Here is a 27,925-nt window from a genome sequence, read left to right as displayed (position 1 = left end):
ATACAGCGATGCCCCACATGGATCCAACTAATATTCTATACGGAGCCCTGGTTCAAGCCCAAGTTAGGGCAGACCTGCAGCAGGCAGAGTATGACAGATGGAGTAAGACATTGAGAATGGCGCGGTAAGAACGGATGAGCCAAGCAAAGGTGAAGGTTCCGAATAGTGTTGTTATCCTGTCTTTCTTGAATGGGTATATTCAGATCTCCAAAGGGGGGTTCCTTTACGTAATGATAAGGCCAGGAAATATTGACAGTGTTTGAGCTTGAGGGATACGACCAAGCATTTGAAAACAGAATCTTGCATTCAGCCAACTCTCTTCCTTGTGTACCTCAATATGGCAAGGTTTGCCGTAAAAGACTGTGCGTACAGCTCAAGGGTCTACAGAACACAAGACTATCATTTTTAGTTTACTCGGAAGTGTCACCAATACCTAACGAGGATGCTGGATGGTTCTAGCTCCAATGGCATAGAACATTTGGATACGGACAACCGTGTTTGGCTCGTAGCATCGATGTCCTCCATGAATGGTATTTCTCTTTGGCCACACAACGGGGACTATATTGACTGTCCTACTACATCTACAAAACAGCGTTTGTGGGCCATTCCCGGGCCCAGATTGCTACTCCATGATTCACGATGCGTTTCGGCCGTCATCGGACATTGATCGGCATGGAGTTAATGTTTTGATAGGAACCAATGAACAGAACCACGGGTCATAAAAGGGGATTTCCAGCCACCAAGCAGCAGCCACCAATAGCCTACACCCCAGAGGCCACCAGAACAGACATCCTTTATGACTTTCTTAGAACCTTACCCAAGCGACGATTGGAGCTTCCTGGTCATATGACGAAAAACATGGAAAGGTGAAGCGACCCATAGGACGGTTTGAATAACCCGAGACAGGCTATCAGCTGTGTCATGTTTTCATGTGATCCTGACTTATCGCGCTGTGGCATGCTCGTTTCCTAGAGTCTTCTCAGAGATTAAGGATGTTCCTCTATAATTGCAAACTCGATCGTACTTTGCTCACTATGCACCCGAACCTGACTTTTGATCGTATCTGCGTTTCAGGTCGAATTCCGGTCATTTCTAACAGCATATTGAATACCGGTTCGAACCAAGATAGGGTTAGGCCAACCTCAGCATCGCGTCATAAGTCCCCGAATATCTACCCCGGTTCCATGATATCGTGTACCAAGCTAAAGTATACATCCTTAGGAAATAGAAACCAATAGATAGCAGTCATTCATGACATGCGTAGCCTTGTGCATATAATGGGTTGGTTATATCGTAGCACGGGTGTCCTTGTCGGTGGCAGTTAGCAGTGACCGCCAGACTTCCGAAGAATTGACAGATATGCGCCTAGAGCCAGTGGATTAGCAGAAGACAGTAGGTAAGGATTTCGGTGGTCTAGCTTACGGGGAGCCGTCCATCTCGTCCCAAGAACCTCGAGGACACTCTGGATCTCATTCGCCATATGTAAGAGGTCTGAACTCCCAGTCTCACGACTCTGCCACATAAAATTTGCTGCAGCCTGATATAGACAGTCAAATACCAGGGGACTCATTCTGAGGGACCCACCAAGATCCATGGCCGAGCGAATGCTTTTTGCGAAGTGAAAGACCTCCCGAGATACCTCACTGATCCTGGAGAGTGCCATCTGTTGTACTTCTACATTCCCAGCTACCCCAGTAATACCGCTGCAACAGTACCTGTCATACAGGAGAAGCGACGCACTATAGCAAATACCAATGGCAGAAAACAGTGGAAGGTGTGCTGTTGGGTCGTACACTTTCTCGATCCATTCTTCCAGTTCTTGTGAGAGTGTATGTGATAGTGCCTGGGCGGTGCGATGCAGCTGCATCGCCTCTTCGTATCGGAAATCGACATCGGCGTTGCGATCGTTCAGGTGGCCAAGTACACGGGAGAGGACATGCGCTGCTTGACAAGTACGTGTGAATGGACAAGCTTGGATGGTCGTGTTGGCGCGGACTGCGAGGGGTTCGACTACCGTGATTTCCTAGTGCTATTTAGTAACATGCTTAGCCCGCGTAGGGCAAGGGTTGATGTATACACCACGATCCCAGGACTTGTCATCTGCAGGAAGGAAATCCTCTGGCTGTGCATCTTCACATGCAAGCGGGCGGTCCCTGCCGCCTAAATTAACATATCTGGATTTATGAGTCAATTCAGGCTATAGTGTACCAACAAGCGTAGGAGTGTTTTCGATAGAGTTTACCTGTCCAATATGATTACGGCCCACCAAGTACGACGCCTTTCCTCAAGCTCCACCCACGTACCTGCGTTCTTAAGCACACCAGAGCTTGGCAAGTGGGTGGATATTACTCACCTACTCGGTTCAGCATCTGCGGCGCATCACTGCGCTGGTGAACTCCCATACCATGCCCGAGTCGTGCACAATGTCCCACTGTCAGATATGCCGCCGGATAGATAGAATTCGATATCTCATATAGTGCGATCAGAAGTAGCGCTTGTAGCACCTTGATGGAAAAGATATTGCTGCTCTCGACATATACGTAGCAAGCCTTGGCAGACCTGTAAAGTTCTGCCTCACTAGAGTCAACTTCACTACACGGTCGCGAATGCAATTGCATCGCTATCAAGAGGAGACCAAAATCAGGTTCATTGATACGATCCGCATTTGAGAGTTGCTGGTACAACCGCAACTTGGAAACTGTCCAGAAACGAGCTTCAGTCTCGATCACACAGACCACCCGAGCCCACTTTGGCCATGATCTTACCTATAGGGAAGAATGTGTGGACACTATTCAGGTAGACATCAACTTCGTGTCGAACTTGTGCAGGACTCCGGAGATAAGGGAGGTATTCGGGCGGCAGAGTGATGCGTGTGTTAGACTCTAGATAACTTCGATCCGGAGAAACCTCGGAGTCAAGGAACAGAGTGAAGAGACCGTTCGTGGTCGAGGAACCAGCACCCATTGCACTTTTCTCATATCCGCTCGGATGAACACTTCTGCTGGCTAAGGAGACATTTTCACCGGTTTCTTCGGGATCTGGGCTTCCAATAGTGTCTGTGGCTGTCGCGGAACGTCTGCCAATAGGGGTGTAATCACAGGCCCTCCCAGTCTTCCGACAAACGAAACATCTAGGCCTCTCTTTCGTACACTTTCGTTTCTGTTTGCGGCACGTGAGGCAAGCGTTAATAGCTCTTGAGGTATGTGTTTCTGGACCTGCCATGACGTTGAGGACGTTAATGTAGAACTTCCGGGAGACGCGGGAATTAAATGCGGGCGGGCGGCCGCACGGAGTATACGAAGTGGGTGGGTATATCACATGATTATAGACCAATAGGCAGCACGTGCACACCTCTAAAACAACATTCGATTGGCCATATATCACGTGGTATGGCCCACCTCTTAGTCAGAATTCATGGTCCTAACCAACTGCCGATCCATAGTTTTCGTCCGCCCGCATTTCCATCCGCATCCGTATGGAGCCTAAAGATGATGCTATTCAACGGCTTTAGGGACGATCTAACTCCGCCATGGAGCTCTACGGCGTTAAGTGTAAAATTTGCCATGGTGCTGGACATATAAAAATCGCAACAAATCCATGCATTCGAAAGCTGCTGAGCGCAACCTCAAATTGAATATCATATCACCGCAACATATTTAATTGGCCCAACCTCAAATCTATAGTTCAACAATATCCCTCAAGATGTCAACCACCAACAGCTCACTTAACAACTCCAAAGACGGCACAAACTGCCATCCCACCGCACTGGAGATCATCAAGGGCAATGGCTTAGAAGGCAAACTCCAGGACAAAGTCATCCTCATCACTGGCTGCTCGTCGGGCATCGGCATTGACACAGCGCGTGCCCTTTCCGTTACCGGGGCCACGCTCTATCTCACCGCGCGAGATTTGAAGAAGGCCGAGAAAGCGTTGGGAGACCTCACCAAGCAGCCCAATATCCACCTCCTACCTTTGAACCTCGACTCGCTGACCAGCGTGCGCGCCTGTGCGGAAGCCTTCCTGTCTGAAAGCTCCCAATTGAACATCCTGATCAACAATGCAGGGGTCATGGCGACACCGGAGGGTCGGACGCAAGATGGGTTCGAAACCCAATTCGGTACAAACCACTTAGGCCATTTCACGCTGTTCTACCTGCTGAAAGATGCTCTGCTTGCTTCCTCAACCCCGGAGTTCAACTCGCGTGTTGTCAATGTCTCGTCCATGGCACATCGCTGGGGTGAACCTGCCTTTGAGAACATTAACCTGGAGGGAATCTATGAGCCGTGGAGAGCGTACGGTCAGAGCAAGACGGCGAACATCTGGATGGCCAATGAGATCGAGAGACGATATGGGTCTCAGGGCCTCCATGCTTTTAGTCTTCACCCTGGTGGTATTAGATCTGGGTTACAGCAATACGTGCCCAAGGAACAGAGGGATGCATGGGAAGAGGATGATGAGATGTCTAGTTTGTGGAAAACTTCGGAGCACGGGGCTGCCACCACCGTTTGGGCCGCGGTGGCACAGGAGTTGGAAGGAAAAGGCGGGAAGTATCTTGAGGATTGTCACATTGCAGACAAATATGATCCAAGTACTGGAAGAACTGGTAAGGGGTATGCTCCCTGGGTGTATGACGAGGCAAAACAGACGAAGCTGTGGGAAATGTCATTGAACCTGGCAGGGTTACATGCCTAAATCTGATATGACGTCGGAAACTACAAGTGCAGGAGGAATGGAAAGACTTGATTCGTTATTGGATACCATGTACGGTTGTTAATTTCGACTAATATGCAGCTTCTTGCAAGATAGACCAATAAACCAAATATTGCCAAGCATGCTGCGTCTTGCAACCGACACTAAAACCACCAGCCCCAATCACACCCACTCAATGTTGCAGATCAGATCAGCCCGTGGCTAGAAGGCGCATTATGATTCATGCGCGCAACCAGCCGATAAACCCCGCCTGATAAGCTGCTATTATAAAATCATATCTTCCTGCCTTCGTGTCCTCTTTGACAATCACGAAAATACTGACTCTACGTAAAATGGCCTCTCTAAATTTGTCTTCGAGGATTGAATCGCCTTCAGAGCGAGAGAACCAACTCTTTGCGATATTAAATGAATATGCACAGCCTTCCAGCTCAATCACAGCGTCCGCAGCTGCACAGAGTATCCATGGTTTCGCATCTCCACTTCTGTCTGATTCCAACGCGGACAGCCTAGAGAACCTGCTTTGGCAATTTTGGACTATTGTTATCAATATCGCAAAACAAATCCCATGTGATAGCCCATCGCAGGAACGGTTAGTGGAACTAGTGAAGGCGCTGACTGAGATCCCACCTACAACGATACAAATTTGGGGCGTGAGTCATCCCTCATCCTGAGCGCTTTGGATTGAACTAAAAATTATAGAATGATACCAAACTCTGGGCGGATCTACCTCTTCTGGGGCCCGAAATGAGAGAAGCCTGGAACCGTACGTGTTCACGGATCATAGGAGAAAGACAAAAGTATGCTGATGGAATTTTAGTCATTCCAACCGGCAACGAAGCCGAAGAGAAAATCAAAGAATGGATCAGTCTTAACTCTTTCGTCGCACGTCTACTGAGCCTCGGCCTCGCACCATGGATCAATCTCGCTGTGTGGGCTCTCCGGGATGCACTTGAGGAAGAATCGTCGGGGAGGAAGGTGGAATGTGATATTGCCGTCGCTAGGGAATGGTTCAACCATGGTGGACCTGTTTTGCGACAGCAAACTATGGCTGCAGAAAACAAGGAAGAGCGGATTATGGCTGGGGGATCGTTGTACCAGGGACCAGCTAAGCTGTGCCCTGAACGATGGAAGTTCTGGAAGGAGCGTCTGAGTCAGATGAGCGATCAGGGAGGTGACGTGGGACAGGTTGCGAGTACGGCCAAGACGGCGATGGAACGCCTGGAAGGTAATTGATAGTATCGAAACCGTAGGTCCAGTGCAGATCTCATCCGCGGACTTTTCTCCCGTACTCACATGTCATCACCGTAACCAGAGAAGGCATGAATCATGGAAGTCAAATATTAGTTGGACGGTGGTGCAGAACGCTGGATGTTGACCTCCCCGATATCTCCAATACCCTGTTCGGGTATGAGACAGCTTGGTAAACAGCCACACTTCCCTGGAGCATGCTCCAAAATCTCCGGATGGCCAATCGCTAGACTGGTTAATCTCTGACATTTTAAATATGCTTTTATTCCGACCTTTACGCTTGTCCCATAGTTGTTGACGCCACCATAGGGCCTTAAAAGCGTGACATCACGACTTCTAGAAGGATAGGAAAAGTAATTAACTTCTGATCGCTGATGGTATGATCGGAAGCCTTATTACGGGCAACTCCACCGTGTAAAAGCTCTCAAAAATGTGGACTTTACTGAGCTATGTAGGTGCACGGTGAATGCAATTGGTAATTCGGCCACCAAACACGAGATCGATTACTGCAACATCAGACTGGACATGAATTGAGCAACCTGATAGCTAATGACCAGTCCAGAGTATTGGAGCCGGCTACTCATTGCCCTCTCCATTGTTGGGGCTGTGGTAGCTACGCTCTTTTACCTTCTTCGGTTGTATAGGCATTGCCTTGGTATCGGGAAGCTGGACGCTGGCGACGTGTTCCTCGGCTTAGGACTGGTATTGTCTTATGGCATTACCATAACAACCGTCATCGGTATGTGCATTCATTCTGTTAGCTCATGACTCCATTATTGACTGTACTAGCTGCATTGGAAGGCGTTGGAATAGACCTTTCAACTCTGCCGCGGAGGACTGCCCGTCGGGTAATAATGGTATGAGTTGCTCGCCATTGAGATGACGCATGCACTAACTGTTCGTAGATGTTCTGGATAGCCCAGGAATTCTGGCCAGCCTCCCACGTCTTCATTAAGCTGTCCATTATTGTTCTTCTTCGGAAATTGCTGGGATCTGTCAAGAGAATACTTCCTCTTACACTGTTTCTCGCCGTCTTTATCATCGCATGGGGATTGGCAGCTCTTGTTGCAAATACCTTTCAATGCTGGCCACCGCAGCATTTTTGGAATCACGAAATTGAGGGCCATTGCGTGAGTGGACGGAAGGCCCTTTTTATGGCTCTTGGATCCGTGTCATTCGTCGAGGATATAATGTTGTTGGCAATCCCATTTGCTATAGTATGGCGATTGGAAATAGCGCCACGAAAGAAAGTACTGCTTACCATCCTGTTCTGTATGGGTGGAATGTAAGTTCACACATAACTTCGACAGGCTGAAACTGCTCTTTACTGACCTCCACCAGGGCTTGTATTTGTAGCTTGATGCGTCTGATCGCATTGAGGTATTACCCAGCAACCAACCTAACTGGTGAATATGTCCACATGCAACCTTATATTAATCTCTGCTAACCTGCCCGAAGAAAGCGGCACAAAAGAACGAATCTGGACGCTCCTCGAAATTGATCTCGCCATTGTCTGTGCCTCAGTCGTGACGATGCCCCCCTTGTTTGACCGTTGTACCGATACCTGGAGGAGCGCCTACCACGAAACAAAAAGTCCCCGGATAACAGCGGAGCGTACACAGAAGACGGACCGTTGGCCATTTCATAAGCACTGCACGAACTTCTCCCTGGATGGTGGCTCCGAGGTGCGATCACAGGTCTACCCTCCTGCACCTATTGAGGTAAGCAATCACAGAGCAGACATCATAGAAGGACCTTGTATCAGAGTCGAGACGACTATTATCCGGGATGTTGATGATCGCGAAGTGCTTTGGCCACAGGCTGGGAGAACTTCCTTGACTTCAGGGGTACACTCTACTCGTACGGATGAGAAAGATATGATGGATGATATGTCGAATGTTGATTTTAGTGGTGTTGGGTGGGATTCGGACAATAGCTATCCGTAGACACTCGTCTAGATAGGAAATCTAGCTCCGCTTGTTGGATAAAGACGCAACGAATCGGAAATGTGAGAGGTTTAGGGTGGAAAGGACTGTACGTTGGAGAGTGTCTGCTGTTCGGTGTAACACGAGCCAGAGAACTGTAGCGGTCATGATGATGGCAGGCGAGAAGCATGGTTTGACTTGGCGTTTTTGAAATTGCTCTGTATCAACCTCTATTTACCTTGATCTCTTAAGTCTGAGACATTCGAGAGATCTTGAAGGCTTCGCGCACGTATATCCCGTATTGTTAAAGTCATTGAAAATCTCCAGTATGGCAGACTTTCTTGCTCCTTTCCCACTCTTGGTTGATAATTGATGGATTGGTCAAGTTGCTGGAACATGCCTAGAAGCTTCCAAGACCCTTACGAGGAGGAGACATGACATGACCGACAGACACTGGAAAAGTGTAATCTTGTTTGACGCCGGTGACTAATTCATGCCCAAGCGGTTTGCGACACACGCTCGGCTTCTCGCCGAGGCCTGATAGTCAATTCATCGTGGTGAAAGGACTGCGATTCTAGGATACCCCGTCGTATTCGATACGTCGCCAATGCTGTGTACCGGCATGTGCTATCTATCATGAATATCAGCAGCGTGCCCAATAGGCTAATTTCTAATGCCTTTATTCTAATTGCCGAGGGTTCTAGTAACCAGGACCTGCACTTCAGGCATAAACCGTGAAGCATAAACTCTCATTGTGCTGGTTAGAACCAGTTAGAAGACAGAGATATGTGCATCGGCCCAATACTATGCGATAGGCTCTCGGCAGTTGAACAGTAGATCCTTCAGACTACGGTAAATTCAAGACTCAGATCTCACTGATCGACTCCTCGTATGATGTCGGCTTCATCTATCCGACATATATCATCGTGCTGATTTGTCGGTTGTCGGATCCCACGGAGATTCGGGTGTTAAGAGCAACGTTTAGCTATCGGTGCCTCCATCGTTCGTGCCCTTCACGGCTGATCGACAAAACCTCCCCGCACTCCGCATCCTCGGTCCGCCGTAAGTTAGCATGCGTTGCATATGATTGATACTGCTACACCATCTCACTGTACATTCACCGCAAAGACGTGGTCTGACAGAGAGTAACTCGCATCCGGAGGATTGCTCATGTGCTCATCTTATTGGAATTGCAAAATGGAAAGTGCGGATGGGGAGTATAAAGAGAAGTTTCTCGGGCACTCTCGTGAGTCTTAGTTGCCGTCAAAGTATACCGTCTGAACAGAAAGATATTCACCATGGAGAACGCTATCTCCCGTATCCTTACACTATCCGACCGTGTCCCATTTAGAAGAGTGTTGAAAATACTATGGGCGAATCCTAGACGACGCATTGCCACTACGGCAGGCCTTGTCGCCACATATCTTGTCCTGGTGGCTTGTTTACGGTTTCAGAGACTACGGAGACTGCATCGTCAGTATCGGCAATACTCGACCCGTCAAGGGATGGCCTACATGACCGACCATGATGCTTGGGCCATTCAGAAACAGGTTCTCCAACTCGAGTTCCCCACGATATCCCTGAAGGCTCTACAGTTTGCGCTCTTCCGAGTAAATAGGACCCGTTCAAACCAAAAGTAGATACGCACTGACTGTCTGAGCAGACATATGGCATCCCCACGATTTCCAAACTGCTACTCAAGACGTCCCAATTTTCCGACCCAGCCACCTCATTCAAGCGTTATGCCGACACCGGTGCTCTCATCGGCCAGTTCATGTCCTTTGAGCCAACCTCTGACCGTGCCCTTACAGCGATCGCGCGAACAAAGTTCCTGCACACCGGCTATCGGACCAGCGGTAGCATTCTCAATTCGGACATGCTATACACCCTGAGTCTGTTTGCGACCGAGCCAATCCGCTTCGTGGAGATGTTCGAATGGCGCTCGATGAGCGACCTCGAGAGATGTGCTATCGGAACGTATTGGAAAAATCTAGGAGATGCACTTGAGATTGACTTCACAGAGTTGCCATCTGCGACAACGGGATTCCGGGATGGACTACATTTTCTTGAGGAGATGACCGAATGGAGTCATCGATACGAGGAGCAATACATGAAGCCTAGCCCGGAAAACAAGGCCGTCGCGGATAAGACCATGGATGTCCTGGTCTATGCATTGCCGGCTGGGTTGAAGGGTGTTGGCGTTAGCTTTGCCTCATGTATGATGGATGAAAGACTACGGGTGGCAATGATGTGAGTGTCGCACCCCTGTGGCTTTGGTAGCGAGATGCTAACGAGTTAGGTATGACGCCCCTGCTCGCCTATACTATGCCATCTTCTTCTCTCTGGTAGCCATTCGCCGGTTCTACCTTCGATATCTGTCGCTACCACGGCCGAGGTTCCTCCGACTGGATGTGTTTTCTGATGGCTCCAATGAGCACGGTCGCCACTACGTGAGTACCTGGAGCGGAGCACCATACTATGTTAAGCCTACCCTATCGAATCGCTGGGGTCTGTCTGCGTGGTTTATGCGGTTGTTGGGCCTACCACTGCCTGGAGATGAGGGAGAAAAGTACTATCCCAAGGGATTTGACACGGCCGAACTCGGGCCTAAATATTTCGAGGGGAAAGGGCGCAAAACAGTCCAAGAGTATTATGCTCAATTGGTGAAAGCCAGGAAAGCAAGGCCATTTGTGGATTAAGTGGTCCATAGACTACTGCGAGTCCCTCGGTGTCTTTACTCGTTTAGGAATGAACTGCCACTACCTAGTAGTATAGAATGAGAACTTATTATCTTTTATCCTATCGTTCCTGGCACTTAAATCCCCACTAACTACATAATCCTTGGGATCCGAGTTGGAAAAACTCCGCGAGCAGAATCAGAAAGATGGCGGTCGTGGCGTCATAACGGGCGCGATCCAGACTCTGACATCCAGCGAATCACCCCAGCATTCCAGACCCTGATCTGCCCATCCCACGGTTCGGACGTTTGCTAGAAGCTTGATAGATCAAACAAAAAAAAATACCGCTCTGACATCAGAGAAATCTCATTGCCACCGTGCGCCTAGAACCCCTTCAATAAAGTCAAGAAAGGCTACAGCTTGATTTGACTATTTCAAATCTCTTTCTAAGCCAGAGCAGACGCCGTCCCTTTTGCCCTGTCCCTCTGATCATCGTCGTCATGCCCAGTCGCAAATCTTCAAGATCTTCACTAAGGCAAAGCGCTGGACGGGGGTATCGCCTGCCCGACAAGCTTGACGTCTGGATCCTCGGCAGCGGCATTGCCTCCCTCACAGCTGCCGTGCATTTAATTCAGGAAGCCAATGTGCCCCCGGAAAAGATCCATATCCTGGAAAAGCTCGCTGTGGCGGGGGGAGGTACGATTAGCGAAGGGGATCCAGTGAATGGGTACAATTATCGGGCAGGAGGGATGCCCTCCTTCAACGGCTCGGCCATGGAAGAATTGCTCTCGGTGGTTCCGTCTAGGACGCGTAAAGGCAAGACAGCTCTGGACGATATCGTAGAGTTCGAGAGCCACGCTCTAAATGGGACCTCCCACACACGCCTCCTCACTCGGAGGTCGCATGGCCTGGGCCGTATTGATCCTCGCAAAATCAACCTGGGGCTCCGGGACCGCATAGAGCTTTTTGTGATGGTCTCGAAAAATGAAAAGGCTCTAGCGAGAACACGGATCAAGGATCACTTTAGCGGGGGCTTCTTCAAGAGTAATTACTGGCTGATGCTGGCCACAACGTAAGAAGTCGCAGTCAGCAACGTGAGGGATTCGAAGACTAATCCTTTACCAGGTTCGGCTTCCAGCCGTGGCACAGCGCTACCGAATTACGCCGATATATGGCGAGGTTCATGCACGATATTCACGATCTAAACTCCCCGCGCGTTCTAGACTGTGGTCGCTATAATCGCCATGAAACTATTGTGGCGCCCATCGCCCATTTCCTAACATCACAAGGTGTAGACTTTCAGTTCAATACTACCGTGTCCGACATCATTCTTGACACGAAAAACGAGAACCGCGTCTCAGCCATTTGCGCGCAGAAAGACGGCGAGCGCGAGCACAAGATTGTGCTGGGACAAAACGACATTGTCATTGTTTCCGTTGGCTCCGTCATGTCTGGGACAACGGTCGGGAGCAACACCGAACCGCCCTCATTAGAGCTTATGGAGATCGATAAAGATCTTGATGAGAACTGGCTCCTATGGCTGGAACTATCGACGAAGAACCCCAAATTCGGAAACGCCTATAATTTCTGCACGCGCATGCCAGAGTCCCGCTTGGAATCGTTTACCGTCACGCTCAAGGATCCCGAATTCTTCAACCGATTCTGCAAATTGACAGACAACCAGCCTGGCACCGCGGCGTTCGTGACACTGAAAGACAGTAGCTGGATCATCAGCCTGAATATCCCGCAACAGCCACTATTTCCCGATCAGCCAGGCGATGTGCAAGTTCTTTGGGGCTATGCGCTTTGCCCCGAGGCAGAGGGTAACTATGTTAAGAAGCCGATGCTGGCCTGTTCTGGCGAGGAGATTATGACAGAAATCCTCCAGCATTTGCAATTTCCAGTCGATGGGATATTAAAAAACTCGATCACCATCCCGTCTGTCGTCCCACGGATGACGGCGACCTTGCTACCGCGGGCAGATGGCGATCGTCCACAAGTGATACCTGAAGGAATGGAGAACCTGGCACTTATTGGACAATTTGTGGATATCCCGGACGAAGTCGTGGTTTCCATGGATTATGGTGTTAGAGGGGCGCAGATGGCGGTGCGTCGATTGATGGGGTTGGACAATGAGGGTAAAAAGTCGAAGAGAAGCTCTGCAATCAGTCTCTTGATGTAGTTTCAGAGCGAGTTTTCTCTGTGTATATATCTTCCATGGTCGAATGATTGGAAATACCAGATCTTCGTGCCTATGTATCATCCTGTCGGCCCTCGGATACTGGCTGGGCGGAGATTGTGAGGGCTTTGTAAATCTCTACCCGATTCGGTAACACTAAGGTGTGATATGCTTTCACGATGGCTAATCTCAATATATCCTGCTCAATGGTAATGGCATTACGCTATGATCCTTGATGTCAAATGTCATTACCACATATATACAATAAGGCTAGCGAAGAGAGATTCCGTTACTATTCAAGTAACGCACATTAACGACCCTTTGCGCATGTCGATTGGTAGTTTAAAAATCCCTATCTTTGCCTTCATTTCAATCAGGGTGGACCGGGGCTAATCTGAAACTAGGCCAATCGTATGCCCGCAGGACACAAAAGATATGCAAAACAATATAGTATAGCGTATCACCGTCGGACAGCGCCGCAGAGGGATCCATGGCGTGTATAGTGAGGCCGCTAATCCGGCCTCTTCCGGGAAGTCGAGGGGAAATTCAGTCGCCTCGCATTCAAGCTTTCGACTGGGGCCCGTAATTTAGGGCTTGTTTATTCCCGCTCGGCCTTTGCTCTGTTATTGGCCACCTACTCAATCCTCTGGGGCTTGTGTTCCGACACTTGGAGCCATTTGTGATAAGAGACCTCTTGACTCCGCATCCTTTCCTTTTCTGATTGAATAATTCAATGGAGCGGCCCACAACCTGTTGTAACGTCTCCAAATCTGGGATTGTCGCAGCTGTGCCTGAGCATGCTGTACCGTCATGCAGGCCGCTCATCCCGGTCTGATGTTTATAAAGGCCCCCGCACCCCAAAGAAAAATGGTTTCTCTCACCAATAACCCTCTATAAAAATGTTGTTCAAAAGCATCGTGTCAACGGCTATCTTAGCCGCTGGCCTGGTCACGGATAATGTATCTGCTGCCAAACATGGTCGCTTTGGGCAAAAGGCCCGCGACTCTTTGAACCTGGCTAAGCGAGCTGCAGAGCAGCAGAAGTCGTCGTTCAAGACACCCCTGGACGATTTCCGTTTCCTAACCAATAAAACAAAATGTACGTTTAAATATGTCCCTGCCGTATCATAGCTCACTGACAGGCTTGGGTCCAAATAGCCTATCGGGTCGATCACCTCCCAGATGTTCCCTTCGATGTGGGCGAGATGTACTCGGGACTAGTCCCCATCGACAAGAATGACAAGTCAAGAGCTCTTTTCTTTGTCTTCCAGCCTACTATCGGCGATCCTGTTGATGAGATCACGATCTGGCTCAACGGAGGGCCGGGATGCAGCTCTCTAGAGGGCTTCTTCCAGGAAAACGGCCGCTTCACATGGCAGCCTGGCACGTTTGCGCCCGTGGAGAACCCCTACTCGTGGGTTAACCTGACCAATGTGCTCTGGTATGTTCGCACTTGCTCTGTATGTTGTAACATTCGTCTAATACGTCTTGCGACAGGGTCGAACAGCCCGTCGGTACAGGATTCGCAATCGGCAAGCCCAATGCGACAACCCAGGAAGAAACTGCCGAGGACTTTGTGAGATTCTTCAAGAATTTCCAGGAGCTCTTTGGCATCAAAAACTTCAAGATCTACGTTACTGGTGAAAGCTACGCTGGCCGTTATGTTCCGTACATCTCCGCCGCCATGCTGGACCAGAACGACACAGAGCACTATGACCTGAAAGGTGACTATCTCGCGTGGCTGAGAACTCACTATCGAATTTACGCTTACCATTAAAAACAGGCGCCCTGGTATACGACCCCTGTATCGGCCAACACGACTACGTCCAGGAAGAAGTGCCTGCCGTGCCCTTCGTCCAGCAGAATGCCAACCTCTTCAACTTCAACACCACCTTCATGGCGGAACTGGAGAAGCTCCACGACTCCTGTGGCTACAAGGAGTACCTCGACGAGTACCTCGTCTTCCCCCCGGCCGGCGTGCAACCCCAGAAATCCTTCAACTACACCAGCGACGCCGCCTGCGACGTCTTCGACCTGATCGCCAACGAAGCCATGGTCGCCAACTCCTGTTTTGACATCTACGAGATCAACCTCATGTGCCCGCTCGCCTGGGACGTTCTCGCCATGCCCACGGCGTTCAACTACCAGCCCGCAGGCGCGACCGTGTACTTCGACCGCCCAGACGTCAAGCGAGCCATGCATGCGCCGCTGAACGTCACCTGGTCGGGCTGTTCCAGCGAGAACGTCTACGTCGGCGGCGACGCCGGCCCCGAGCAAGAAGGAGACTTATCCGCGAACCCGATCGAGCACGTCCTGCCGCAGGTTATCGAGAGCACGAACCGCGTTCTGGTTAGCAACGGCGACTACGATATGATCATCCTCACGAACGGGACGCTGCTGGCCATCCAGAATATGACCTGGAATGGGCAGCTCGGATTCCAGTCTGCGCCGACCACGCCCATCACCATCGATCTGCCCGATCTCACGTGGGGTGGGGTGTTCGAGGAGAATGGTCAAGCCATGCTGCAGAGCCAGGGCGTTATGGGCGTGCAGCATTATGAGCGTGGGCTCATGTGGGCTGAGACTTACCAGTCCGGACACATGCAGCCGCAGTATCAGCCGCGGGTGACGTATCGCCATCTGCAATGGGTGCTGGGTCGGGTTGATAAGCTTTAGAGTCCTGAAAAGGGAGCAACGAAGCATGGGGGATGAGTACACAATGTTTGATGAAAATCGCGTCTCAAGTGGTGGCGATGGCGATATGTACATATAGTTGAATAGGTACTGAATGCTACGACAGCTAGGAATGTAATTCATGGTACGGTCTTCTGTACATGTATTCGAAATCATTATTCTTGTCCAAGAGGTCATCATGTCCAAGAGTGTTTACTCCACTCCAACGATCGACTAATCCTGTTAGTCAACCATTGCAGCATGCGGGGAATACCCTGGCTTAGCGACAATACTCCAACGACAGTAGCAACTCTGATCCCCGCAATTTAGTACTATTTGTCTGGTTCTGGGGTTGGGGGTTACATCCGGAGGGGCCGCTCAGGCGCTGGCGTCGCATTGCTGGGCAAAACATGCATAGGGCTGCGGTAGCGCAGACGTTGCCGGCTATATGAGAGGAACACGCGTGAGCGGAACTCGAAGCCAACTGGAGCCTTCCGTCTGCGAAGAGCGGGGATACTGGCAGGGGAGTGATTCGGCATTATGCTGTCTACATCCTTGCATCGAAGCATGTATCTCGGATTCTTTGTACGTTGCAATTACTGGTGAATTTCACTTTTGTCGCCTAGTATGACAGACCGATTGAACCAATGCTCCAAGAATCCCAGTTAAATACATTACATCAAGGTAGCAGTAATTAGAATAATTCAGACCAAAAACAATATACAAAGCTAAAGAGGTATCAAACGTCAATGCTTGAGAAATTGGCTTTCGTCCTTCAACCAGGTATCGAAATCCTTCAATCCCGGATGGATCTGTTTGATCTGCTTGATATCAGCACCATAGCCCTGATTGTGGAACCATTTGAACATCAGCCTCAGATCCTTGGCCATCATCATGATAAAGTAGGCCACAAAGCGGAACGTAGTGGGCACACTATGCCCCGTTTGGGTCTTGAATTTCTTTGCCATCTGGTCGAAGGTAAGCTCATCGCCTGCCAGGGAGAGACACTGGTTTTTGAATCGGTCGTGCTGCAAGAGGACCTTGGCCGCAATGATGCCGATGTCGCTAGTCGCGATGCACTGGAGCGGCTTTCCCTGTATATATGCGTCCCAGGCCGTGAAGGTCACTTTGCCGATAAAGTCTGGTGTAAGGTTGTCGAAAAAGAACACCGGTCGCAAAACGGTCCAATCCATAGATCCGTCTTTGGTTTTCTCGAATAGGTACTGTTCGATATTGTATTTGGTCACGAAATGGGGAACATTGGTTGGGTTATCGGTCGATGCATCGCCACCGCGGTCCACAGACGTTTGGACAAAGTGTTGCACACGCTGTTTGATAGCCTCATCGATGAGGGCCTTGCCTTGGCGTTCTTCGCTTTCGAGACTCTCGCCTTTCGCAAAGGGGCTCTGTTTATTTCGACCACCCTCCGTCAGTTTACCCTATTTTGTATACAAGTGAAGTCATAGCTAAAGATATGCTCACCTGAAGACTGAATACGCCCCAAACAGGCAAGGATGAGGCTTTCTTGGCATTTTCAAAGATACCCGCGGGATTGTTGAGATCGCCCTGAACCAGCTTAACTTTGTCCGACTTCTGAGCCAGTTTCTGGGCCGATGGGGATTGGGCATTTCGGGTCACAGCGAGGATCTCCACATCTGCGTCTTGGGCGACTAGCGCGTCAACAACGGCACCACCTTGTTTGCCGGTGGCGCCGATGATCAGCAGAGCGATGGTCATTTTGTGTATGGCTTTCGAAGGTGTTGAATAACGCTGTGATGATTTGGTTCCTGACAGTTTGGAACACTGTCGTCCTTATGTATCTGGAGCCTTACATGGTAGAGCTGAGGTGGAAAATGTAGGTCTCTTCAGACATTCAACCCTAGCAAGGGATAATCGTGATGTCATGTTGGTCAGCAGACCCCGAGCCCGAGGCCGAGCATGACTCAGGCACCAATAGATGACTAATGCCGCCCTGCCTTCCATTTTCTTGTGGGTCTCATCAACAAATCTCCAATCTGATACTGTACAAGAGAACAGAAAAACTGAAGGTTAAGAGCTCAGAAGGGGAACATCGAAGTGAATTACCGCCCCGAATAAACGTCTCCGGGCAATAAATCTCTGCAAGTCTTTTATTTGAGCTTGCCAACGCCAATACCGGCCATGACGTTCTCGAGAATACAGGAATGGTGGGAGGAATAGAATCCTCGTAGGCACCAGCCTTCTTCAGGACGTCGGCATTTGTGTGGGGAGGGAACTGGCCATACTTGCTAACAGTTCGACTATACTGTCACCTTCTGAGATGCCACCTAGTCAGTCGCTATGCTCTGAAGGCTATTCTCAAACCTCACCGCAGGAAGCCCCCAGCTGGCGTTATAAATATATGACACCGACAACATGTAAAGATGTACAGCCGACCAGTCGCTCGTCAAAGCTCCATCGAACCTCGGAATCTCAGTATGATCGCGGCGAAGCCCAACAGTAGTCCGGGAAGGGTCTGCTACGGCCTACGAAAGAGGAGGGTCTTCTGCTGAAGTTAAGAAGGGACGAGAAACGACCCTGGTCGGAGATAATAAGAAAATTCTCAGATCCATAGTGTGGACGACGTCCGGGTTCGATCCAAGTATGCTGGAGTACGAAAAGAAAGAGAAAATAGGGTACCACAGCGTGCAGACTAAATGATGTACATACATCCATCTTGGCATTTGGGGGAGGTTACAAGACGAGCTCCGAACATCTTTCTTTCGACGCTCTTGACATACCGAAAGATAAGATGTGATAGCAAATTAGAGATCAAGCCCACACTCTATAAGCTTCCAATCCCTGCTGTGTTCTTTCATCCACTGGGATATTTATATCTGGAATAATAAAGATCCTGTGCAGACCTATGTATAGGGCTCACGGGCTTTCTTGCGCGAAAAGCGAACCAACGCCCATTGAATTTTGGTTTTATTCACAATTCACGTAGACATTAAACTGTGGTTTCGCAGCCTCAGGGCGCAGAAGCAGAAGCAAACTAAATTCACTGACAACAATCTCGCTGCAATTTCGTAGAATTATAACGCAGCATGACCTTAGAACAATACCTTTCTCGCAGCATTGATCCCATCAAGGCCCCATGTCTGCGGCGCTGTCCTAGCCATCCAGTCTTGGAAGTCTCCATAAAAGGCAGGGTTCATGATTTGAGCGTATTCCCAATAGTCAGGGTACCAGCCAGCATACTCCCAGTCAAGAATACCCGTGACAGCGTTTTGATCGTCCACCATGATATTGCGAGCTGCGATATCACCATGGGTGAAGACGCTTTGATTAGAATGTGGTAGCATGTTTGGCAGCTCATGTTCATAACGAAGCCCCCCACAGTTAAGGTATCTTTCGTAGATTCGCGCCCGTAATTTCGAGTCACTCGTTAATGGTTGGGGCGGGCTCTTCAAATCTTCGAGTAGTGGGTCTCTGGACGGCGAGCCATCGGCCGCGCATTGAAAAAGACCCTCAAGTTTCGGTGGACGGGGAATTTCCCTCCATTTAGATATCATATCCCAAATTTGAAGACAGACAGACTTCTTAGTCTCGACACCCAACTTATCCCACTTTGCCTCTAAACAGGTACCTGGAACCATGGTCATGTGAATATTACCATCGTCGCCATCAAACCGGGTCACAAGAACCTTGGGTACGGGAACAGAAGTATGCTGAAAGACAAGCTTCATTGCTTCGGCTTCGGAAGTTCGTATACCATATCCAGACTTGGAAACATAAGAAAAGTCATGTTCAAGTACTACCCTAGCCATTTGCTTGTCAAGGACCTTGATGACCTGTTTATTGGGGGGAAACGTAAAGACATCTACTGTCGGTGGGCATGGGAAAAGCATCTTCTCCACTCTGATATATCGTTCGCCTATTCGCAGATTCCTCCACTGGTAGGGAATCCCTGTAGAGTGATTGATATCCTCCATGTCTGCGTGGTTGCATCGTTGATAGTTAAGTAGAGAAGAGAAGACTGAACAATCAAGATAAGCTCGAGATTTGTTTCTTATGGAATACAGGAGATCTCCTCGTCCAAGTGAGTCCTTCGCCTAGAACCGCTGTGACAAGGTAGAAGCGTCTGCTATGGAGAGCTCGAATCTCACCGCCTAGGATGACTGTGTCACCGTGCCATATAACAGTCCACGTGCCTTGTGTCACGGGAAACAAAGCATGATTTGCAGAGCACATTTTTGAACACTGTACCCCGTACTTTCCTAACAGATGTGTAAAAGCTGCATACTGGTCATCTATAGCTATATTTAACTTCACGCAAGCAGGCACCGAGAAATACACAAATAGGAAGGATGCAATCCCTTTCCTTTTCGTTCGTTTCTCCAACCTACAAACCGATACCACAGTATCAGAGATACTTTCCCATACATCTTTAGATACATCGTGCACGAGGACTTATGTGGGCAACCATGACGACGTCGCTCTCAATAGATAAGAATTCACTCCCTTTTAGCAATATGAGCGGATATCCGGGCGCAGATACGATGTTAAGGAGAATAAGCCTCAGCGAGATATGTGAGGTTAGCGGCCGACGTTTCTGGCGCATAAGGGAGTCAAGAGTGGACCGAATACCAGCCTGAAAATCGCCAGATTATCCCCGCTACACACGACCCTCTATAAATCTTTCTAGTCCTTCAGAGCCAGGGACCTGGCGAGCCTAATCACTGGTCTATCTGTGTTCGCCATGAGAACGTTACTGGTTGGGTATACGAAGTGAAAGGGGATGGAGAAAGTATGCGGTACCAACCATCACCTCAGTCTATCAACGTCGTCAGCTCCGCATCTTTCTTGAATTTATACCACTTGGCTACCGTGACCGAGCAGCAGGCTGCTACCGTGCAGCAGATTACAGCAAGTGAACCGCCACCCAGAGCAATGAACCGAGCAGCCGTCAAAGACAATTGTCAAGGGTGGGTACTGCGTGTCATGTCTAGTCTAAGCTTGTCCAGAGGGGTTCTATGCCAGCCGAGAAGCTTCTGATGGCAAGGTCTACGCGGCAGCCGGTGTAAGGAATCTTTCTGGGCACTTTGTGTACCTACTTCTAGATCTTGTCATGTGTTGTTTTCACTGTACCGATATGGCAGTTTCAAATCTGCTGTCATTTGAGGTTTGTTTTGCTGTGAAGTATGGTAATCGCTGTCGACGTTGAGTATGTTCCATACTTCTTTCTGCTCGTCTTGACGTTCGCCTGACTCAAGGTTTATCTTGACCTCCACTACCCAGTTATACAGAGCGTTAGGTTTATGCTACTCATGGTTTTGTGCAATGGTAGACTGATCCAGGATCAAATTATCTTGGATCTGCATCATACTGGGCCATGACATACGGAGTACTACTGTACTACTCTCAGTAATCCACTACCGGCCATTTTAAATCTTAACTTCATAAAGAGAAAGTTTTATGGACAGATATGGGTTCGACTATTCATCATATACCGAACAAGACAAAACAGAGTATCCTGAGTAAATTTCAAAACAGATATGGAGACTGAGGGTTATGTGCACAGGACCCGTTATCTACATTTAGATTTCACCCCCAGTACCACATCCCAGCGAGGAATGCCACCAGCCAAAACCGGTAAAAACTACTAGTGGGACACATCCTCAACCCTCTACTGCTTAGTCCTCTCCAGGAAAATCGCCGGAGTACTCTGACACAACCAACACAGGTAGGTTGGTCGGCTGCGGGGTTGGATTCCTGGTCGAGAACTACCCAATTATCCGGAATCTCGTGGCTACAATCTAACGTGCTCCTCCCGGACGAGCGTAGTCGCCTCTTAGGTAAGGACCCGCGATGGACAGGCTATCCCCGCCGAGGGTGCTGGTCGCACCTGCAGGCACTGAACCAGCCGGCAAGACAGGATCGACCGCGGGATAAACACCCGCGCCTTGAATTCCTGGACAATCGCCCCCATCCGCCGGGGCCGTGGAAGATAGGCAGAGTAGGTCGGAGCCCAATAAGACTGTCCCGATATGTCCCGCCAATACCCCGTCCAGTGTAGGCGCCAAGTGAAGATCGGAAAGGGCATCGTCGATCCACTGAAAGGTAAATACAGCCCGGGGCAGCAAGGAGAACGGACCGCTCTCCATACAGCTCCGACGTATCCAGCGGGACGCGTCGCAGTGTAATTGAGTAGCCCTGCTCAAGGAAAAGGCTCATGGCACGCGCCAGCGAGCCCCACAGCTGATCATCGAGGATCTAACGGGACATAGTCAAGACGATAAAATCGGGGCTCCGCACAGGTGACTGTGCGGCAAGCTCACACAGTTGGAGGGGGGTCAAATCCGCTCCCGATAGATCGGCCACATTCAGAGGGCAGGGAGTAAGCGTCCTGGGTCGAGATACAACTGGCAGGTCGTCTCCGTTGATAGTAACAATACGGGGCGGCTAGCCCCCTGCCATGTCTGGCAGTACCAAGCCCTGTCTGTCGATCTTGGCTACAGCCGACGCAGCGCAACCGCAATAGACAACTGCATTCACTAACAGTTATGATCACTCGTATATACTAGCTCAGCATCTGTCGTTCTTCCATGGCTGTTGCCTTGCTAGGAAACACTCCTGCCCCCAACATATGCACGGGGTCAATGCTGCAGTTCCTTTACTTTCACCAATCCATAAGAGTCAATAATAGCAGATGTTAGGGATCACCTACTTGGCGTTCGGGGTAAATCTACTCTAATCCAATTCAAACCACGGTGACTGCATGATTCCCCAGTAAACTACTACCTAACGCATGCGATCATAAGGGGCACCAAACAACACTGGGCTTTTCGAAAATTTGGTCTATATTGCTATTTTTCCACTTGAAGTATTTGCCGGACGCCAGGAGGTAAATGCAGATGGTTCTCAGCCATGTTGCTCAACCCAGACCGCTTGGTTTACTCATCCTTTCAAGGCGAATACCTACCGTCAATAACCTGATGGGCTTTGGGTACTAGTATCTGAGGAACTATACTGTTCTAATCACTTTTCTTGTCCATATAAGAACTGTTTGTCCTTTGTATGTCTATGGAGCCTATGCCTTCGTTAACTTGCACTCAAATTCCAAACATAATACCATGGCGTCGCTCGATCAGGTTCAATCAGTGGAGTCCATCATTCAATACAGCTTCACCAACAAAGACTACCTTCGTCAAGCCCTGACTGCTGCAGGTGTGGAAAATTACAATCATGAGGGTAATAGACAGCTGGCACAGGTTGGTGCCTCCTGGGTTGACACGGTACTCAATATAGTTTTCATGCGCATGGGTATAAGCAAAGGTTGGTGTAATACTATGGTCGATACACAGACACAGCTGAATTGAGAATATCTCCAGAGCATAAGGCAAAGTTGAAACTGGAGCTTACCAAGAGGGACCACCTTGTTCTTGCTGCTAAGCGAAGTGGCATCAGCAAGTATATCAAGTACTCTTGCCGATCGGGGTTCGAATCAACGGCCGTGCTCCGCAATACAATAAATGCAATCATTGCAGCTGTTCTTCTAGATACTAATGGGAGTATTTCAGTGACACTATTTGTTCTGTCGTGGTACGAGCATTATGGAGCGTTCTGGAGTCCAGCCGACTAATGCAATTCTTTAACAGCATCTTCATGACGCCTGATATCCAATATCTCGAAACTGGCTCAGAGGCAATTGTGGAAGCTGTATCTGCTGTCACAAACGCTGCCCTGACTGCGGGAATCCACTTTTCTGGTGTACTGACGCCCCCAGCCATCGAATCTTTACCAATTAATCTACCATCACAAACCGTGGCCGACCTAGAACAGCATCATATGCTTATTTCTCCTGTCCATACCAGCCTGTATGCTCCGGTACCTCCATTGTTTGGCTGTAGTGATTCTCTTGGAATGATACGAAACGATCCGGGGATATCGATAAACATCTCGACCTCAGGTGTCACAAGTGAACCCAATATCTTACCCAACTTTCACCAGCAGCCTCAATACCACGATCATGTCTTCCAGATAAACCCTCTCCCTGATGGTAGCATAGTTGAAGAGTTTCCAAGTGCTAGCATCGACCCTTCGAGCGTACCTGATCACGCTACATTTCCAGTACCGTCTGTCATCCCATCCGAAGCGCCGAGATCAAGTACCACGAAGCCTAAGAGGCCTAGTGAAACCGAAAGAAACGACAAACAAAAGATCAAGCGTGTAAAAGGCACACAAGTCTTTCATCTTGATCCTGAGCTCAAAGAGTTCCTAGCCAACGAGAAGACGAAATGTGAACAGCAATGCTTGCCGCTTCCAGAGGCCACATACTTTACGCCTGAGATTCAGGAACAGTTGATGAATCCGGAGAAGAAGTTGTGTGAGGCTCTCATACGTCTGGTAATAAATATCGCAAGTCCCCATACAATACTTGCGCTAGGTCGGATGATACAAAGGGCAAGAAAGGATGACAATTTTCGATCATGTTGTCTACGAGACATTATCCCTAGCCAAAGACTCCATTTGATTGAGCGCCTAGAACAAGAGGCTGGCATCATTCAGATTATGAGATGGTACCATATTCTTGAAATGTTCCGAGGTTGTGGCGGTCATGAAACTGTCTCTAGTGCTGGCTATGTTCATTACACAGCGGATACGATCCCGAGATCTCGGAAGACTATGGGAAATCCGAGAAATATGGACGAGCATAAGGTCACCCAAGCCTTGATGGCGGAGATCTTTCCAGATTTGAAACCGGATACAGAGTATTATCGAAGCCAACTAAAAAGGTTCAACCGGCTACGGAGAGTCGGCAAGCGTCTTCACATATTGACAGAGACCTTTGGCGAGGGAATTCTCGGACTTATTTTGGACAACACATTAGATGGTCGGCTTGATCCCTGTGTGTCAGATGTCATGTAAGTTGGTTTAGTACATTGTATACGGAGCTGACGATGTGCAGGTTCTGGAAGCCCACGGAAGAAGAGTTCCGTCGTTTTATCCGACTTCTCGACAACTCGCAAGGCGAGCTTCTCCGTAAGTTCAGCGAGCCCGTTTGGGCCATTCTAGAGCCCGTTTTTTCCTGTAGGCTGGCGGAAATGGAGATATTTCACATAGAGAAAATGTGCCCAGAAGAGATTTTAAGGTATCCTAAGGGCGCTCCGGGGCTATTGGCTTGTATTCGGTGAAGCGATGAACCACGATCATTAAGAGTCCGGCAAATAATTCTACTAGGTGTTCATACCTGTAATCGAAGTCAATGGAACCTCTTACATCCATAGTCCAGTAATATAATCTTTGCGCTATTTGAACTAGACCGTGTGATTGTGAACCAATAGTACAATTTTGACAAGCAGGCATGGCCTATCTACGGGCAACACAAATACAGTAGAGTCGGGTGCGTACCTATAAAGACCAACGGTTTGATCCGTCAGAATTCATTCCCCGTCTCGCAATGGGCAGGTAACGACAGGAATATCTATTGTTGCAATCGTTAGGAAACCCAATCTGTTAAGCCAAAATATCGTTGATCTTGAGACTAACTATCGGAATATTCTGCATTCCCCCTAATTCTCTCTAATCTTGTTTGGTGGGACGTATGCGTTCCATGCTAATATCTTTTAGGGACCTTAGCTGGCAATCCTATACTTGTTTTGGAAATAAAACACCTTCGGGGCGGAAACCTCCCCTTTGGGAAGTGGCACGGCAAGTTGCAGCAAAAACCAAGATATCGTTGGACGCACTCCCACGCTACCCGAGGAAGGGATACAGCTTCCAGTACCATACATATCTATCCTTCGTCCGCTTAGACTGCAGCTCGTGCATACTGGTAAAGATTCTCGATCATGGTGGTCGCGCGCGAAATAGGGCATTGTTTCCGTTTTAGATCAGATACTCCGAAATTATAACGACCTTCCTGCAGGAGGCCCTTAATGATAACGTGTATTCCAAGCTTCTGCTACTCGAGGTTTAGAAAATGATTGTCTCAGCGACATCGCCGCGACACGAACAGGCACGGAGTGGAATCAGTACAATCCTTGCTGCCCCATTCGTGCAAAGACGAGTTGTCATAATTCTTGATCCCTATTCAACTGCGCGGGGTCGTTCTCTATCAAAAGGGTACTATGAATATCTTGGTGCATTTAATACTTTATGGGGTATAGTGTACATACCAAGGCCCATACTTAAGGTGATCGGCATGCCTAAGCTATAAGGGTGAGGATACGTTTGCGACGGTGAGGTTTCTGGAAAGTACAGGGTTTAAGCCCGCAATTCCTCCCCATACAGTACATACTGAGAAAGACACAGTGTAAAGTTATATTACAGTAGCCTGTACCGTAGGATTCCGGAACGGAATAGATTGCGTAATTCAAAGGAATCACTCTCAGGGACATCTAGTTTGAATCCTGCAGGGTGGAACGGTGCCGCTCCCAAGCTATATTCGCGTAGGCCATGATATGCCGATTTAGTCCATACTTCTCCTTCTTTGGATATCCTTGCATTCTTGCCCCAGTCACGACATGAGCTAAGAAAGAGCTCGGATAACCATGTAGGGGCGAGACGTGGTGGATACTGATGGCCCTGAGGTATCATGAACTACCAAGGTGTCCACATAGAACATAAATGTGGACGGAGACCCAGAGCTCTACGGTTCAAAATATCATCACTTCTCCCATATCTGACTATAATTAACATATCACGCCGAGTATCAACGATCCGCAAATATGGGTTCTATTGAGGATTTTCCTAGTTCAACCTCCGGGACCACCCCAACCATCCCTCCTTTATCTGACGTGGCTCTGAATGACCCAATATTCTCCGACGAGGTCATACGTTATCATCTGGGCCTCCTTAAGTCCAGCCATGGAGGCGAGATGGTCTCGGACGAATCGGCGTATGCGCCGATCATCTCAAGCAGTGTTATAGCTTGTCATGCAAACCTTGGAAATGGGCAAGATAACCCTAAGATCCCACAGTTTGGGTTATTAGCCGGCTCAAGCCCGCTTCTGAAAGGTATTCGCCCGAAGCGTGCCTCTCCTCTCACGAGCTTGGATGAGGACCCTCGACTACTATTCAATGTTTCACATCCTTCCAGCATCTTTATATGTGGCTCCCAGGGTTCTGGGAAGAGTCATACATTGTCATGCCTTTTGGAAAATTGCCTGATATCATCAAAGGCCGGAAGGTTGCCCAAGCCGCTAACAGGGCTGGTCTTTCATTATGATACGTTTATCAGTGACACAGTGGGGTCCCCCTGCGAAGCAGCCTTCTTGTCATCGCACCCAGATGTGCAAGTCCGAGTACTTTGCTCCCCCACTAATATTCACTCTATAAGGGTAAGCCTTCTGCAATGTAATCTAATAGATAAATATCTTGACATACTGGATATAGGGCTACTATTCGAGGTTTAATATACCAGTTGATCCATTACAGCTTGACCAGAACCATTTGAATACAAAACGAATGATGGATTTGATGGCCATCGGGCAGAAAGATGGGCAGATACCGCTGTATATACACACGGTGAAACGAATCCTTCGTGAACTACGTATCGTGCAACAGGAAGCAGGGACACCATTCAATTATCAAGAGTTCAAGCGAAGAGTCCTAAGTTCTGAGTTGACTCGTGATCAGTTGGGGCCTTTAAAGCAACGGCTCGATACCCTAGAGAGTTTTATGCCTCGAGAGCAAGTGAATATATCGAGGTCAAATCAAAGAAACGTTGCAAAGGGCTCCATGTGGGACCCAGTGGTAAGTGCGGAATTCCTTTCGCCTTCGGTATCCGCTAAAGTATCTAGCCTGGCCGTTTAACGATTGTTGATATGTCCTGTCCATGTATATCCCCTGAGACCGCATGCTCGCTTTTCAATATTTGCCTGGGGATCTTCCTCGAACAAGACCTAACTATTGGTCGGGTGGTTGCACTTGACGAAGCACATAAGGTATGTAGTTTTGCCGGGCTTGTGGATATTTCTAACAAACATAAAGTATATGAACTCCTCTGCAGAGGCCGAGATTTTCACAGAAACACTATTATCAGCAGTTCGTCTTCAACGGCACCTTGGGACTCGAGTTTTCATCTCGACCCAAGAGCCGACTGTCTCGACCGCTTTGTTAAATTTGTGCTCTGTTACAATTGTTCATCGGTTTACCTCGCCGGAATGGCTCCGAACGCTGCAAAAGCACCTTGCAGCAGCGGCAACCAACCTTTTCTCTCCAAAGAGTGGCTCCAGCAACCATGGTAGTGAGACGGAAGAACCGGGGGTAGAGAAGGAGTCTCCCTCAGCTTTTGACATTATCGTCCGTCTTCGCGTTGGCGAAGCATTGTTATTTGCGCCCAGCGCGATTGTCAAGGTTGGAACACTGGAGGACGGCCGAGTGGAGTTCCACCGACTTGGCTCCGATATCTTGCCTATAAAAATCCGGGAACGATTGACATCTGATGGTGGAAAGAGTATCCTTTCGATTTGATTCCAACGTTTTCTGTGTCTGGATCTCCATAGTTACATGGGGTTTCTACTTCATCGTGCAAGAGTTCATCATTTC

At 48.9% G+C, this 27,925-nt stretch overlaps 12 protein-coding genes across 12 annotated transcripts; 8 read left to right on the top strand and 4 right to left on the bottom strand.

Annotated features, from left to right (window-relative positions):
- Positions 1-1,279: 1,279 nt before the first annotated feature.
- BDV37DRAFT_101252 (uncharacterized protein) lies at positions 1,280-2,190 on the bottom strand. Its single transcript, XM_032078184.1, has 2 exons — positions 1,423-2,190; positions 1,280-1,365 (listed from the first exon to the last, which is right to left on the bottom strand). The coding sequence occupies exons 1-2, from the start codon at positions 1,865-1,867 to the stop codon at positions 1,322-1,324; spliced, it is 489 nt and encodes a 162-aa protein (XP_031942316.1). The 5' UTR covers positions 1,868-2,190; the 3' UTR covers positions 1,280-1,321.
- A 1,030-nt stretch (positions 2,191-3,220) lies between these two features.
- On the top strand, positions 3,221-4,692 carry BDV37DRAFT_293383 (uncharacterized protein; the record flags this gene model as incomplete). The annotated part of the gene is made up of 2 exons (XM_032089398.1): positions 3,221-3,234; positions 3,720-4,692. 2 exons carry the CDS (start codon positions 3,221-3,223, stop codon positions 4,690-4,692), a joined length of 987 nt encoding a protein of 328 aa, XP_031942315.1.
- Positions 4,693-4,893: 201 nt separating this feature from the next.
- On the top strand, positions 4,894-5,976 carry BDV37DRAFT_101229 (DUF3632 domain-containing protein). The gene is made up of 3 exons (XM_032078183.1): positions 4,894-5,360; positions 5,410-5,473; positions 5,528-5,976. The coding sequence occupies exons 1-3, from the start codon at positions 5,043-5,045 to the stop codon at positions 5,941-5,943; spliced, it is 798 nt and encodes a 265-aa protein (XP_031942314.1). The 5' UTR covers positions 4,894-5,042; the 3' UTR covers positions 5,944-5,976.
- Positions 5,977-6,507: 531 nt separating this feature from the next.
- On the top strand, positions 6,508-8,161 carry BDV37DRAFT_293381 (uncharacterized protein; the record flags this gene model as incomplete). The annotated part of the gene is made up of 4 exons (XM_032089397.1): positions 6,508-6,697; positions 6,877-7,243; positions 7,300-7,364; positions 7,417-8,161. The coding sequence occupies 4 exons, from the start codon at positions 6,508-6,510 to the stop codon at positions 7,902-7,904; spliced, it is 1,110 nt and encodes a 369-aa protein (XP_031942313.1). The 3' UTR covers positions 7,905-8,161.
- An 827-nt stretch (positions 8,162-8,988) lies between these two features.
- Positions 8,989-12,788, top strand: BDV37DRAFT_293378 (oleate hydratase). Its single transcript, XM_032089396.1, has 5 exons — positions 8,989-9,493; positions 9,547-10,133; positions 10,183-10,522; positions 11,197-11,633; positions 11,687-12,788. Exons 1-5 carry the CDS (start codon positions 9,182-9,184, stop codon positions 12,741-12,743), a joined length of 2,733 nt encoding a protein of 910 aa, XP_031942312.1. The 5' UTR covers positions 8,989-9,181; the 3' UTR covers positions 12,744-12,788.
- Positions 12,789-13,529: 741 nt separating this feature from the next.
- On the top strand, positions 13,530-15,533 carry BDV37DRAFT_293374 (Alpha/Beta hydrolase protein). The gene is made up of 4 exons (XM_032089395.1): positions 13,530-13,838; positions 13,898-14,180; positions 14,237-14,463; positions 14,523-15,533. The coding sequence occupies exons 1-4, from the start codon at positions 13,640-13,642 to the stop codon at positions 15,413-15,415; spliced, it is 1,602 nt and encodes a 533-aa protein (XP_031942311.1). The 5' UTR covers positions 13,530-13,639; the 3' UTR covers positions 15,416-15,533.
- A 252-nt stretch (positions 15,534-15,785) lies between these two features.
- BDV37DRAFT_246212 (NmrA-like family protein) lies at positions 15,786-17,282 on the bottom strand. The gene is made up of 2 exons (XM_032081730.1): positions 16,895-17,282; positions 15,786-16,818 (listed from the first exon to the last, which is right to left on the bottom strand). The coding sequence occupies exons 1-2, from the start codon at positions 17,147-17,149 to the stop codon at positions 16,159-16,161; spliced, it is 915 nt and encodes a 304-aa protein (XP_031942310.1). The 5' UTR covers positions 17,150-17,282; the 3' UTR covers positions 15,786-16,158.
- BDV37DRAFT_246211 (uncharacterized protein) lies at positions 17,279-18,158 on the bottom strand. The gene is made up of 2 exons (XM_032081729.1): positions 17,474-18,158; positions 17,279-17,401 (listed from the first exon to the last, which is right to left on the bottom strand). The coding sequence occupies exon 1, from the start codon at positions 18,104-18,106 to the stop codon at positions 17,864-17,866; it is 243 nt and encodes an 80-aa protein (XP_031942309.1). The 5' UTR covers positions 18,107-18,158; the 3' UTR covers positions 17,279-17,401; positions 17,474-17,863.
- A 171-nt stretch (positions 18,159-18,329) lies between these two features.
- BDV37DRAFT_293370 (aminoglycoside phosphotransferase family protein) lies at positions 18,330-19,456 on the bottom strand. The gene has a single exon (XM_032089394.1). The coding sequence runs from the start codon at positions 19,363-19,365 to the stop codon at positions 18,484-18,486; it is 882 nt and encodes a 293-aa protein (XP_031942308.1). The 5' UTR covers positions 19,366-19,456; the 3' UTR covers positions 18,330-18,483.
- Positions 19,457-19,628: 172 nt separating this feature from the next.
- Positions 19,629-20,708, top strand: BDV37DRAFT_246209 (uncharacterized protein). Its single transcript, XM_032081728.1, has one exon. It carries the CDS (start codon positions 20,183-20,185, stop codon positions 20,426-20,428), a length of 246 nt encoding a protein of 81 aa, XP_031942307.1. The 5' UTR covers positions 19,629-20,182; the 3' UTR covers positions 20,429-20,708.
- Positions 20,709-22,506: 1,798 nt separating this feature from the next.
- BDV37DRAFT_282225 (uncharacterized protein) lies at positions 22,507-24,567 on the top strand (the record flags this gene model as incomplete). The annotated part of the gene is made up of 4 exons (XM_032086993.1): positions 22,507-22,708; positions 22,765-22,975; positions 23,032-24,297; positions 24,342-24,567. The coding sequence occupies 4 exons, from the start codon at positions 22,507-22,509 to the stop codon at positions 24,565-24,567; spliced, it is 1,905 nt and encodes a 634-aa protein (XP_031942306.1).
- Positions 24,568-26,103: 1,536 nt separating this feature from the next.
- Positions 26,104-27,850, top strand: BDV37DRAFT_270960 (uncharacterized protein; the record flags this gene model as incomplete). The annotated part of the gene is made up of 3 exons (XM_032084645.1): positions 26,104-26,715; positions 27,014-27,130; positions 27,368-27,850. The coding sequence occupies 3 exons, from the start codon at positions 26,104-26,106 to the stop codon at positions 27,848-27,850; spliced, it is 1,212 nt and encodes a 403-aa protein (XP_031942305.1).
- Between the last annotated feature and the right edge of the window lie 75 nt (positions 27,851-27,925).

This window comes from Aspergillus pseudonomiae (genome assembly GCF_009193645.1).
Source record: "Aspergillus pseudonomiae strain CBS 119388 unplaced genomic scaffold BDV37scaffold_26, whole genome shotgun sequence".
Classification (NCBI taxonomy): domain Eukaryota; kingdom Fungi; phylum Ascomycota; class Eurotiomycetes; order Eurotiales; family Aspergillaceae; genus Aspergillus; species Aspergillus pseudonomiae.
Note: the sequence above shows the minus strand (reverse complement) of the source record. Positions and strands in the feature narration are given on the sequence as shown.